A 15,178-nucleotide genomic window follows, 5' to 3' on the forward strand; every position below is an offset into this window, starting at 1 on the left:
ACTGCGATGAAACCGGCGTACCTGTGTTATATTCTAACGCACTAAAAGTTTTGTCATTAAAGGGGAAAAAACAGGTCAGCAAACTAACATCTGGTGAAAGAGGGAAAAATATAACAGTAATGCTTTGTATCAATGCTGCAGGAAACCAATTTATACCACCTTTATTTGTTTTTCCAAGGGAAAGAATTGATGTTAAACTTACGAAAGATGCACCGGTTGGAAGCATTTTTGTCGCTCATCCAAGTGGATGGATAACCGTCCAAGGATTTTTAAAATGGTTAAATGCATTCGTGGATCGAGTTAATCCGACTGACGAAACCCCAATTCTTTTAATATTGGACGGCCATAGCACACATAAAGATCTGCAAGTTATTTTATATGCAAAAGAACACTACGTTCACATGCTAAGTTTGCCCCCTCACACGACACACAAACTGCAGCCTTTGGACAGAGCTATTATGAAACCGTTTAAAGGTGCATTTAATGCAGCATGTGAGGTCTGGATGAGCAAATACGGAAGACTAGGCTTAAAAATAACTGTCCAAGAAATCAGTGGTTTAGTTGGAACTGCATTTTCAAAAATTTGTAGAATGGAATTGGCACAATCTGCGTTTCCAATGTACAGGATATATCTCTTAAACAAAAATATCTTTACAGAACTAGATTTTCTTCCTGCTCCAAACACTACAAAAATATTAGAAGCCGACAATCAAGAGAACCATGAACCTAAAAACAATTCACTAACCCCGTCTACTAGCTTAGACTCCGGATCTCTAAACCAGTCTTCATTTGACAAAATAGTTCCCTCCGTTTCCACAAGTAAATCAACGGAACTACTAACTTCTTCTTCTGTTGGTTTTACCGTAAGTTTGATCTCCTAATAAAGAAACAAATATTTCATCTTCAATCATTGATGGGTCGATTCCCTCCATACCTGAAGTTTACAATGAAAAAAGTGGAAGAAAAGTGGAAATCTCCACATTTACCGACAAAACAATGAACTTCTTTCAGTCAGTCGACGATGAGACAGAGAAAGAGAATCTATCATCTACAGAGAAAAATAATATCAAGGAAAAGGAAAGGAGAAAAAAGCGAAATATTAACTTCTACACCATATAAAAAAATGCTTGAAGACAAAGCAGAAGTAAAACAGCAGGTCGAGTTAAAAAAACAGGAGAAAGCAAAGCAACAAAGTATAACAAAACAGAGTCGAAGAAATAATGAAAACACAAAATCAATACCAAATCTGGAAAAGTTTCTATCTGTTAAACGAAACCTAATAGACGAAGCTGAAGAAAAGAAAACAGACGAAAAGGCTTCTAACAAAACCGAGTGCATCATTTGCGGTGAAACTTTTGAGGAGGACTGGGTCCAATGTTCAAGACGTGATGGGTGGGCTCATGTAGAGTGTGCTGATAATGATAATATCCTTTACTTTATTTGTGACCATTGCATACAATAACTTTTTAAGAAGTATGAATTAGTAAGAGTAGTATTATTTCTTGTAATCTCTCCGTTTATCTGTTCTAATAAAAGCTTTGTAAATTTATTTATCTGGTTTAATATTCAAAATATATATTGTCCGGTACTGGGAACAGTTTTTTTTACAAAGTGATTAGCAATACTGCCGTAAATTTATAATTTCACTGTCTATTTGAATTCATATCGGTTTAAATTTACTACCATATATTAATTAGGTTTTCTTCTACCAATGGCAGACTAAATTTTTGTAATAGACTTTTTTTTCAAAAAAATAGAAGGGAAAGAGCTTTGGTGTCCCGCACTGGGACAATCTCCCCTATAAACGCATTGTACTCTTCTTACATACAGAAATCTCGACCCAAAACTAACTTTTGCCAGCCCTTAGTAGAAGTCAATTTAGTGTTCTTACCTATTATCGTCCAAATCCATGTTAATAGAAAATTAATACTTTGGATTTTTGTCTTTTATTTTTAAATATATTTTTGGAACTGCTGTTTTTAGTAATTATTAAATTAAACGAACTAAAAAGTCTGAAATAAAAAACAATTATCAACCATAACGGATTTGGTCTTTCAAGGCCGTGTGTCGAGGCCTTGGAATTTTTACTCCCATCGCGCGTAAAGAAGTTTCACTTCAAAAAGTAATTTCTGAGTGTTCGAGGGTTATTTCGCGTCAATATACATCTTTGAAATTGGCACGCATATGCAAGTATTAAAAACTGTTTATTAATTTCACAAATTTTCAATACTTCCAAGTGCAATTTAACGACACAAGTAGATACTTCAATCATCTCAGCTTAAATTCTTCACAATTTACAGATTACGAAGAGTAAGCGAGAAAAAAGAAGTTTCTCTTTAATCGCGTTTCATTTGTTCCTAAAATTCTCATTTGTTACATAGCTGAAAATTACGACAGGTAGGACCGTTAATTTTATTTACTTTTTTACGATCGCTGGAAATTCAAAAGTTTTTTGTCCATCAATAAAAGCAGCGGGTGCGAGAATTCGAAACGTTCAAAGGACGTGACCGAGATCTCGACAAAAACATAATAAAATTGAGGATTAAATTTTCCTTTTGTCATTCTAAAAAGTACCAATTGTTTCATTTATACCGAATTAATTGGCTTTTTATTCCTCTTTAATTTTTTTAATGTCTAATTTTAGCACTTCTCATTTCACTTTGCTATTTTCTGTTTATTTTTATCATAAAACATAATTTTATCATTATACAGGGTGTCCCAGGCTGAGCGTGCATTAGAAGTTTCTAGAGAACTACAATATCTAGATCGGAGACTTTTTGCACGTCATTGTTTCACAACGAGATCTATCGATTAAAAATATTTTCAATATGGCGGCACTTCCGGAAATACCAGAAGTTCACAGCAACTTTATTATTTTAAATGGGTACCCCCATTTTTTATTACATACTTAAATACTCTGTAGTAAAATTATTAATGCTCTGTAAATTTTATGAATTTTGATATTAAACTCTCTAACCTAACATTAACTGTTTTTGATAAAAAAAAAATATTTAAAATTTTTGGACAAAAAAAAACTGCCTCTCAAAAATAGGTGTATAGCCTAAGCGTCAAATTTAGTGATTACCACAGTGTGATATAAAGAAAAGACATGTGGCTATCTATTTCAAAAATTAAATTGTTCAAATGCCATATAATCATGGCGGTAAATGTCATGGAATTGAGCGATTAAAAAATTATCATAAGTCCTTTTATTCAAATAGAAATACACTTTTTTTTATTTCACTAGTGAAAAGGTATTTCAATTCGTTACTTTTTGACTATACGTGTATTTTGTTTACTACTCGTATTTTGTTTATTTATATATACCCTACCTAAGCCTTCTGAGCTCCATCTACGGTAACGTGGATGAGGCAAGCAAGTTTTAGAGATATTAATAAATAAATAATAAATACATATTTTTCAGACTTTCTTAAAAAAATATTAAAAATACAAGAACGGTTCTGAAATGAAAACTATATTAGGTATTTACTTTAGATGGCCTGTACTTAACTTTGATATAGATATGGTAATCGTAAATCATGCAGGATGTTCAAAATTCTATGCCAAACTTTCTAAAATATAAAATAATTTTGCTTCGTTTTTTTATATTAACACCCTGTATATTATTTTTTCAATAAATCGAGAATTAAAAAATGAACATTTTTTGTATTAAAAGCTTTCTAAAATATAAAATAATAATTTTTTAAGAATAATTTTAAATTGAAATTATCATCTATAAAATTAATTACATTTTATGCGATTATACTAATAAGTAAAACAGATGTAATTACCTCCAGAAGTAATTACAACTGTTTGACTACCTAACAGCGAGATGATTTATCATCCTCTTCCGATATCGATTCAAATTTCTCAGTAAATACCCTATCAATTTTTTAGCTCGCTGTGAAAAATGACCTGGCGATATTCGGTGGTTTAAGGGGTCCCTTTTGTCACTGTTTTTAACGTCGCATCAATTTTATTTTTATTATAAATATGGCATTTCTATTCGGTTCCTGAACTCGTTTGTCAAGGATTTAGTTTTCAGCCACTGAAATATCGAGCAGTGTCGACTGTCGATGTAAATAAGGCAGTGAAATTCAGCGAAACTTAAATTTAAATAACCGTGTCGGGAGAGTATTTGAAATTGGATATGGAGAAACATGAGTTTATATTATTACTTACCAGCTACTAGTTTTAACAAAATACTTTTATCATAAAATGACTTTCATAAGAGCAAAAATTATGACTATTGTATTATTAACCTAATGAAAATATTTTGAAGTATTATTAATCTTATTTAACCTACCAAAACTGAATTTGAACAAGACTATAGCCATGTTAGTATAATATTTACCTAAATTCCCAAGTAGCATCTATCTGACTTCGAACTAAATCTGACCTGAAGCGACGTCAGACTTTGTGCAGATTTAGGTCGGGTGCTGGTGATACGACCGGTGACGTCGCTTTCCTATTAAAAGCGACGTCGTTGGATCCGAGTCGGTAAATCCAACGATCTGTCGACGTACAAAATAACAACGTACCATTTTTATTAATTTCCCAACGTGCGTCGTTCCCACGTTGGCTTGCACGACGTACATATACTTGAACTAGCCCGACGTCTACCCGTTGTCCGAATAGGATACGTCTCACTGATAATCCTTAAAGTAACGTCCAATTATATTTTGTTGTATTTTATGTTCATATTTATAACCTAATTTACGTATCTCTATTTACGTCCGTAAATACAACCCATTAAGTAGCATTTGCGGCCTAATGAACATCATGAACATAACCTAATAAAAAGTTTTTGTAAACAAACTATAAAAAATATAATTTTTACAGAATTTTGCCTAGATAATGGGTACTACAAATAATAGCTTCATAATCTTCAGTAAATTTTGGATTTTTTTGTTAGAACCATTTTCCCCTATCTGCTAAAATAAAGTAGTGGGGGAAGGTTAGATCTAATCTTTATTTAAATATTAATAACTCCGGACTGGATGATCAGAATCCAACAAAAAAGAAGGCCTGCTTAAAAGAGCGTTTTCTATGATCAGAACTACAACAAAAGAAGGCTCGTTTAAAAGAGCGTTTTCATCTCTATATTATATGTATAATAAAAATGATAATATAGTTTTGAACGTAGCCGCTAGGAGGGCGCTTTCTACAACTTAACAAACATAGCGTTTTTTTCAAAAAATTAAATACAACAGTATATGTAATTTTAGCTGCATAGCACTGGTGTATCTTTAATTTCATTTTTTTCGCATGGAAGCCCCATCCTCCTCTTCCACATGTGAGGTACTGGTTCCAATTCTTTTAAATTTGTATATATACTACTATCTTAAAGGTATCTATTTTTTTAAGGACGAAAACAAAAACTTAAAATATGGTTTGCACAAATCCACAAATCACTGATACGCACAGTGAGGTTACGTGGCGTATGTTGGACGTATATACGTTTTAATACGATTGCCCGTCGTCCGGTTTATCTGACTTCGGTCATTAATGAGATGACTAATGTTGGAGACCCGGTTGGAATTGGTATATTGGTAGTTCATATTAAGTCAGACACAGAAATCCGCCATTCTTAACAAGTATTCGATTGTCAATCATTTTAAAATCGTTTTTTTTTTTTAATTTATATTCACATTCCGATTTCTAGTAGAATAATATTGATAAGGTTGAGTTTGGGGGGAACCACAGTACAGTTTTATGATTAAACCAGTTAGAAAATAAAAAAAGAATATTTTACTTTTTTATAGATATTTTTATTTCATAAATCTACCTAATTTTGAAAGCGCTCGTTGTTTTCCGGAGTATTTTATTCAGATATATAAAAAAAATGACTTCCGTTGACAAAACTGATGTCTGGATTAATGATTCAGAATTATTATAATATGAAATTACGTAGACACTTATAGTTATATTCGAGGAGTGATTATGAATCCATTTGTAATTAGGTAGTTTGATTAGGTTATTATGTATTCTTGGTAGCGAATTTGAAACCAAACGTAACGTAAGTGCTTAGCGACGAATTTTAAGTAACTGAAATCCAACGTAATATGACGTTGGTAATTGGTAGAATTACATTCCCTATTAGATCAGATACCGACGTCGAGGCGACCCGAATCTGTATTCCCCATTTAGGTGCAAATAAGGGTCGTCAGGCGGTGGTCGAACCGACGTTGGTACCCGACGTCGGGGTTATTGAACGCGACGTATACCCGACGTTAGATAACGTCCAAATGCTACTTGGGTTATGTTATTCGACGGAAGAAAAGTCTTTTTAAAAAATAATTGTTTTATTTGAAACTACAGAGTGGATGTCGTCAGTACGTAATCGGACAGAAGAATAATTTTTAATTAACATTAACTTAAAAAGGAGACTTATCAATAAAAGCATGATCAGCAGGTTCCACGGGAAGATCTTCTGTGGCGTTGCAGGTGTGGCGGAAATGGCCACATGTAACTTCTCCCTCCTTAAGACGAAAAAATAACGAGTTGTCTTTTCGTGATGGGTCTTGGAGCATCTCTTGAAGCCAAACCATGAATATGAGGTCAGTAACGTTGTCCATGAAACTTCTCGTCGATGGGGTTAAGGGATGCAGTTGATTAACCATTTGCATTAGCTCGAACATTTTATCAAAATTTAATTTTGTGATGTTGAAGGCCTCGAAGGATTTACTTCTTTTTACTTAATCGAAACTGATTGGTGATAGTATTAAAGATTTGCTGTCTTGTATTGAGACATAATTGGAATTATTTGATCATTTATATGAACCTCGCAGTCCTTACAAATTTTGATTAGGCTGGGTTCTCGAATTTCCAAATATTGATCGGTTTTACAAATATTTTTTGTGGTCTTGAAGGTAGTAAAAGTATTTCTCTTGGCGTTATTTGTTCAGTGATAGGCTCTTGAACGGGATATCGATTATTTTACAGTCATCGGCAGATTAGTTTTCTATCAGTTGTAGCGTGCACTGGTCATCTGAAAGAAATTCCACGTTACAATAGAAAGTCTCTTTTAAGAATAGGACAGATGGTTTCTTGAAACTGTATTTTGGAGTCTGCCCGTGCCATATAAGGGTATTTGGGGATAATAACTTTGTGGTTTTGTGTTATAGGAAATAAATAATAAAATGTTAGGTTAGGTTGGTAAAGGTACCAGGTTTTACGACCGGAATATGAATAGTGAAAATTAGTTTCGTATTCGAAAAAGTTATCTGTGTTCCTAAGAAAATAAATATACCTATTTTTTATCGTATAGAGTACCTAAATAGTTAATCATTTTTCGGAGCTCAACATAATCGCATATTCTATGTTATCTAGAAATGTAATGATGTTTTGTCAGTCTAAATTAATTTGAGAAAGTATTCCTTGTACTTGTTAAGAATAGCTCTCGGCTGTATCTCGGAAAGTATTAGCCTACGGAAAAAAAATATTTATCACTAAAAGGGCTATGAGAAATTGCTGGAAATTATTTTCTAGTTTGTAAAACGGCCGCTAGAGGGCGCAACTGCTATGTAAAATAAGAAAATATAATTTTTACAGAATTTTGCCTAGAATAATGGGTACTACAAATAATAGCTTCATAATCTTCAGTAAATTTTGGATTTTTTTTGTTAGAACCATTTTCCCCTATCTGCTAAAATAAAGTAGTGGGGGAAGGTTAGATCTGTCTTTATTTAAATATTAATAACTCCGGACTGGATGATCAGAATCCAACAAAAGAAGGCTCGTTTAAAAGAGCGTTTTTTATTCTATATTATATGTATAATAAAAATGATAATATAGTTTTGAACGTAGCCGCTAGGGGGCGCTTTCTTACAACTTAACAAACATAGCGCGTTTTTTTTCAAAAAAATTAAATACAACAGTATATGTAATTTTAGCTGATAGCAAAGAGTAGTAAAAGCTTAAAAAGTCAGCAAAAACCGCATCTTGATATCTTCTTTCAAGCTGAAGATATTAGCAAAATTATAATAAATACCAAAAAATAAGCCCTATATAAATTACCTTATTTTTACAACACGGTATCAGTAGCCCTCTTGATTATGCCCATTCTAACAAAAAAATAAGATAGAAACAGTTAGCTTACTTTAAAATCGACGTACCAGAATACCATAACACCAGATGCATTAATATCTAATAATTAAGATATTAATAAGAGTGAACAAGAAACGATGCCTCAGTGAAGTCATGGCAGGCTTTGGAAAAAAGTTGCTTTTGACGTAATAGTATAAACGTCAAATTGTTATTAGATTAACATTTTGATAGTCTTAGCAGCATTTTTTATCTCTTGATTGCTTTTATCTAACTACTTCAAATAATAAAAAAATAATAAATAAAAGATAAAAACGCTGCCAAGACTATCAAAATGTTGATCTAATAACAATTTGACGTTTATACTATTACGGGACGTTCTGATACTGTCACACCCCATTTTGTGGGTTATGACTAGGGGCATAGCAAATAATAAATACTTCAATTTAACTTAATAATCAATTTAATTAATCTACGAATAATAAAATAATTATAAAACTAAATGTGTACTTAGATATTATATTTATGGACGAACATCATCACTGGCTCGGGGGTAGTGTCAGGGTAGTGTAACGCCAATGCCCGAATCTCGACCGCGACCTTATCGAACTTACTATCGACTATCCACTGTCGACTATCCACTCAACAGGTGACATTTTTGTATTTATTGGTTCGTTACGTCGAATCATCGAATCAGCATTATTGGTCTATTGGTGCGATGACCGGTGTGATGACCGCGTTAGTGCTGATTTGATGATTTTATAAATTCGTAGTATTGAAAGGAAATATTTTCGCAATTGCCAATTATGCTTATAACTTTGATTTTTAAAACTTTACTTTTGTTGCGTAAATGCCAATGAACTTTAATTATTTTATACTTCCTTTCAATCGAATTATTAATTTACGAAATATATTAATATTAAATATGTTATTTTATATATCGAATAATTCCATCCTTGACAATACTATTTCCATTTAAACTCCAACTCTTCCAACTTTAAAATATGAGTTAAAAGACTAAAAAGAATTTGAGAAATACTTGGTATGATAACAATGGGTTCAATATTTCTTCAATGCGTCCTTTAATACAATTCTGTAATCAAAATCGTATGAACTATTTTTTATATTTTAGTTATTTTTTTTTATATTTTAGTTAACAGTTTTTTTATATTTAAGTTTAAACTTTGGTTAAGTTTTTTAATTTTTATTGTAAATTAAGGCTATGTGGCGACAGGTAATTTTTAGTCGGCCGATTGTTTAATTGCAAAAGTGAAAACAAAACTTCCTTATGAAGCCGGTCGGCCGACTCCATAAGAATACATTGGTTACAAATGTGCAACTAAATAAGCTGCTAACTAAAAATTGTATGTCAGCGCGTAGACTAAACGTTATCTTGTTCTACTATAGTCTGTCTAACGAGAAGATCCTTGACAGTGATAGATGTGTCTGTCATTTTAATTTAAAAGTAGTTTATTTTATTTTACAAAGAAATAAGTTGGTACAACTGGAACACATAGCAGGAAATTAATATATGTATTTAAAATTTGACTGACAAGTAACTTCAAAATATTGTGAAAAAAAAATGTATAAAACTGAAAAAATGTAATCGAGTTATTTTATTTAATAAAAAACGGTATGTGTTAATACAAAACAAACAAAAACAAGACACCACATACCAAAAAATATAAAAAAGAACTATTTCTTACTTTCAAGCTTTATGAAACTTTTCGCATTTATGATTATATTTATCAATATAACTTATGTACAAATACAAATTTGTAATATTCCGCAGGAATAAATAAAACAACATAAATAAAGCAAACTATTTTATTAATAATAACACTTACCAAATTTTATACCTCACAGGTTGATTAATTAACTTTAATCTTAATTTTTTTAAACCAGTACCTTTTGACATTATTTTTCTGCAGTACTAAAATCCATTATTTACCTATCGTGTGATGTCGATATTTTACAGCTACTCCAGTTTTTAGTATGTGTTTAGTATGGTCCTTCTACCATATTCGAGATGCACTTATCTACGACGAGATGGTATACGAACTTTATTGATGGTAACTTTATTGGTGTATAAGACTTTCTGCCTGGGGAGCGAGTATTAACCATAAACTGTGCTCTGGGTTCTACAGTTAATTTTCACTCGATTTTTCCTCCACTTGACTTCAAAAGACCCAAAACACTCGTAATAAACACGAATCAAAATGCATCATCTTCCAAAACGCAGGGTATTTGACAAAAGTTTATAACCTATAATTTGGCAAGACTTTGACAAACGTCAAAAATCTAAAGGCGAGTTCATACGCATCGGCGTCCGTTTGTCGTTCATCGTTCCGTCAAACCAATAAAACTGAAATACGATCTGTCATTTTTGAAATAAACCAATAAAACTGGTTAAAAACAACAAGTGACGACGCATGACGAATTTATATTTAAACCCATCCATAGTTAACTTAAAAAGTATTAGAAACTTTTTTTAGTAAAATAAATAGATTGGTATGGGACGTCATCTGCTTTTCTTCTGTCATCGTCCGTCAAAATCTTACCTGAGAAAAAAAACAGAGTATAGATTCTTTGCTTTGTATATGATAAATTGATTTTCCTCGTTGACAATAAAACACAATAAGTTTAATTGTTTGCCTGTTTGATTTTGTTCGTTCTAAACCTATATAATAATTATTTCATTACTTGAATCCAGCCATATGTGAAATTGAATGGCCTCATTTTTGTTTGAGTTTCGGTAAATGATTCCATCTCTTTTATTTCATTTAACATCCACCGCTATCAATTCAGTAATAAATTTTGCGTATTACGGCGTACAAATAGGTCTCGATTACAATACACTGTTTGGCAAACTTAATATGTCCATGCAACTATCGAACTAAATTAATTGAGCTTTAGATACACAAACCAGACGCTTTATGACCTGTAGGTATATAGATCTATGGTGGCAAATTGTTGGATGTGAATACGCCGAGCATGATGAAATGCAGTAAACAAGGAATTATACAAAAATATGATACAAGCAAACTATAAGTGACTATTATACAGGGTAATTCAAATTTCACTCCCAATACGAGGAGTGCCCTTAATGTGCCTATAGTACAGTAAACCTAGCCGAGTATTGTATGTAAAGGTGGCTCAGATTTTGAATAAACAGCGATTTTTCAATAAAATTGTAATCAAGATGGCTAGTATCGCCATGGCACTTTTCTAGTGACACTTAGATCTTCAAAATCGACATTAGTTTATGGACTTTATTTAAATTTATAACAGGTTATTTTTATTTAATTTACCTACAATAAGGTTAATCAGTAAGTATTTATTATTTTATCAAGAAAAATTAAGCACGGAAAATCTGCTGGCGGAAGTAATGGATATGTTACTAGTGACTTTATTTCGTGAGGACAATTGCTTGTTAGCCTGAAGGGTTCATGCACAAATATATCTAAATAGGAATTTCCTTTTCCTTGTTCCTTTGAAAAACTACTTTTCCTATTTCGCAGAGCTGATAGTGTAATTGGTATATGAAAAACCTATTGGCAGAAACCTGTAGTTGGAAGTGAAGAAAATGAATTTGCCTTAAATGGTTTTTTTATAGAAAATCGAATATGTCTACAAGCTACAAGTCATCGTAATATAAATCAAAGAATTACTTCTTTATTTTTTCTTGATAAAATAATAAATACTTACTTATTAAACTACTGTAGCTAAATGAAATAAAAGTAAAATGTTATAAATTTAAATAAAGTCTATAAACTATTGTCGATTTGTCACTAGCAAATTGCCATGGCAACACCAGCCATCTTGATTGCCATTTTATTGAAAAATTGCTTTTTATTCAAAATCTGAGCCAGATGCTGACTTATATAGTTTAAAAAAACATTTAAATCTGCTTCGACTTATTTCAAAAAATACATAGTGTTGTATTTGAAATAACGAAGTTTTAATGTAAAATAAATATTTAAAATGAGTTAATAAGTTTATTTCACTGGCTTGAAAGTCAGTACAAGAATTAATTCTGAAAAGTAATGTACAAGGTATTGACAAACTTTTTTATTATAGCATGCATATTTAAATATCTCTAAATGTCTCAAAACCAAAGCTTCTAAACATATTAAACCCTTACCGGGTGTTCCATAAGAAAAAATATAACTTTGGTATGGATCTTAGTTCTGACACACCCTGTACATTTCAAAATAATTTTAAATTATGCACATTGCCTCTCTGCATATACCCATAAAAAATTGTTTCTACATCTTTTCGTTTTCGTATAATCAACCGAGGCGAATGAGGTACGCCACCCTGTATACAGGGTGTTCCTTAATGACATGCTAATATTTAAGAGGGTGATTCTTGGACCTATTCTAAGGAAAAAAACTTCATATGCATGTATATTCTAAGCATCTTAATTTCTGAGATACAGGGTGGTAAAGTTTTCTAAAAAAAACTATTTTTCATAACTCTGATTTTATTATAGATATCTTTATGAAACTTGATACACGTCTTTTATGTGTCAAAATACCTCTTTTGGTATACAAAGATTTTTTTTTTATTTCAACCAGTGCCGTTTTATACGGGTTTTACATTAAATATTTTTGGAGGAAAAAGTGGTACACCACTGACCTTTTTTTTTTCATTTTCAAAATTTCCATTAATTTCTATACATTTTTATCTCCTGTTTTTTTTTCGCCTGACGCATAGTTTTTGCTTAAAAAAATTAAAGTCACTTTACTTCAGGGTTTACTTTCAAATCGCTGGAAAGCTGATCCGGTGACTATTGTGCGGAAATCATTTCTGCATTGGCTGGAAGGAAATTAAGAAATAAAACAATTTTTTAGTATATCAAAATAAGCATTTTGATAAATGGAAGACGTGTATCAAATATAACATCAGAGATATTTGAAAAAAATAGAAAATTTCACCACCCTGTATCTGAAAAGTTAAGATGTTTAGGAAATTGAATATGAAGTTTTTTTTCTTAGAATAGGTCCAAGAATCACGTCCTTAAATATTAGCATGTCATTAAGGAACACCCGGTATAATCTTGTAATGTCCGAAATAGCAATATTAAGCATCAAAATTGTCATCATCCTGGAATAATATGTTTTCAACTATGTATATTTTTTCTTGATAGTTAATAGTTGATGTGAGACCGATTTGAGATATGATAAACACTAATTAATAAATACCAAATTCGTGATTTTCAGCTACATAAATTGCACTACTATTCCAAAAATAAAATTTTCTTTTTTTTTGCAGGAATTCACAACGTGGAATCATCAAGAAGTTGAAGTATGTGTCAAGACTTACGCCGAATGGGTTAAAAATTTCATCACCATAGACGGTTATTTTATATTTTATTATGCGTTTAGGTTAATATTCGTTCACATGCTACCGTGCATAGCACTCGTAACATTAAACTTGTTGCTCTTTAGAGCACTTAAACAAGCTCAAAAACGGAGAGATATTTTACTCTCGTCAAAGAAAAATCAAAAAAACGAATGTAGAAAATTAAGGGATTCAAATTGTACTACTCTCATGTTAATCGTAGTAGTAAGTGTATTTTTGCTCGTAGAGATACCACTAGCTGTAGTAACCATGCTGCATATCATTTCCAGCTCCATTATCGAATTTCTAGATTACAGTGTCGCAAATACTCTAATTATATTTACGAATTTCTTTATTATTTTGAGTTATCCGATAAACTTCGCTATATACTGCGGCATGTCCAGACAATTTCGAGAAACGTTTAAGGAACTGTTTATTAGCGGAGCTGGTAATGCCCGGAATGGATCTTCCAAGTATTCGGTCGTAAACGGTCCAAGAACTTGCACGAATGAAACAGTTTTGTAACTGCGTTAAACCATTACAAGTTATCGCTTTAGGCATGCATTGTAAATTTCTACAAATCTATGACAGTTGCCATCAATAATCCTAAAAGATTTGTAAAAAAACTCAAAAACAGTTTTAGAAATCGGCTACGTATGCTTTTAGTGACTCAAGCCACCTCAAGCCTAACAACTGCTTTAACAAGCTTTAAGTGCGTATAGTTATAATAAAGAAAAATGACGTATTAATTTTACACAGAGGATTGGCCATAAAGGTTTGATTCTAAAAATAATTTATCATACACTAGCGTGTACCCGCGACTTCGTTCGAGTCGAATTAATCAATTGTAATGGTGATGATACAGCAAAGCAAGTATTTCCATTACTCAATAGTCATATTTTATGAAACACCCTGTATAAAAAAACAACTAAATAAAATATACGTGTTTAAGAGTTTTTCCGAAAAACTTACCGGTTTTTAAATAAAAAAATATTCTAACATTTGAGGGGTGGTTTCGCCCCCTTAGAATTCCAGTTTTGAAAAATCCTTTCTTAGCGAACCTCTACACCCTAAAGTCAATCCGTTTTCCAAAAATCAGCTTTTTACGTCAAACGCTTTAAGCAGGTTCGTGATTAATTAATGACCAGATTTTTCGAAACACCCTGTATACATTTTTAAAAAAATCTTAAAATATGTAAAAAAGCAAAATAAAATATACGTGTTTAAGAGTTTTTTCGGAAACTTGCCCGTTTTTAAATAAAAAATATTGTAATATTTGAGGGGTGGTTTCACCCTCTTGGAACTGGAATTTCGAAAAATCCTTTCTTATCGAACCTCTGCACCCTAGAATCAACCTGTATGCCAAAAATTGAGCTACTTACGTTGAGTGGTTTGAGCAGGATCGTGATTAATCAGTATGTCAGTCACTTAAGGATTTTATATATTAGTATAGATTTGCGGTTTAACCGAAAAACGATATTTATTATTATACAGGGTGGGTCTTAAATAAGTACAAATATTTTCAGAGCTGATAGATCTCAATAAAAGACATATTTTCTCTTTACCGTTTTCAAATAGATCTAAATTTACCGAGATATTTTACTTTGAAAATTCCACACCTGTAATTTTTAACCAATCAAAACGTGTTTTTTTGACAAATCACCATGGCAACGGATCAATTTTAGTGAAAATTTCACACCTCTACTTTTCAACCAATAACATGCTTTAATGTTAACTAGTTACCATGGCAACTGAAAAAATTTCCGGAAATTTTTTCGAGGCGCCA

General features: G+C 31.8%; 1 protein-coding gene across 1 annotated transcript; it reads left to right on the forward strand.

Annotated features, from left to right (window-relative positions):
* The first annotated feature begins 1,123 nt into the window (after positions 1 to 1,123).
* On the forward strand, positions 1,124 to 14,156 carry LOC115874231 (sex peptide receptor-like). Its single transcript, XM_030889327.1, has 2 exons — positions 1,124 to 1,402; positions 13,324 to 14,156. The coding sequence occupies exons 1-2, from the start codon at positions 1,124 to 1,126 to the stop codon at positions 13,915 to 13,917; spliced, it is 873 nt and encodes a 290-aa protein (XP_030745187.1). The 3' UTR covers positions 13,918 to 14,156.
* Positions 14,157 to 15,178: the final 1,022 nt, after the last annotated feature.

This window comes from Sitophilus oryzae, unplaced genomic scaffold (assembly GCF_002938485.1).
Source record: "Sitophilus oryzae breed Bouriz unplaced genomic scaffold, Soryzae_2.0 scaffold_1246_pilon_pilon, whole genome shotgun sequence".
Classification (NCBI taxonomy): domain Eukaryota; kingdom Metazoa; phylum Arthropoda; class Insecta; order Coleoptera; family Curculionidae; genus Sitophilus; species Sitophilus oryzae.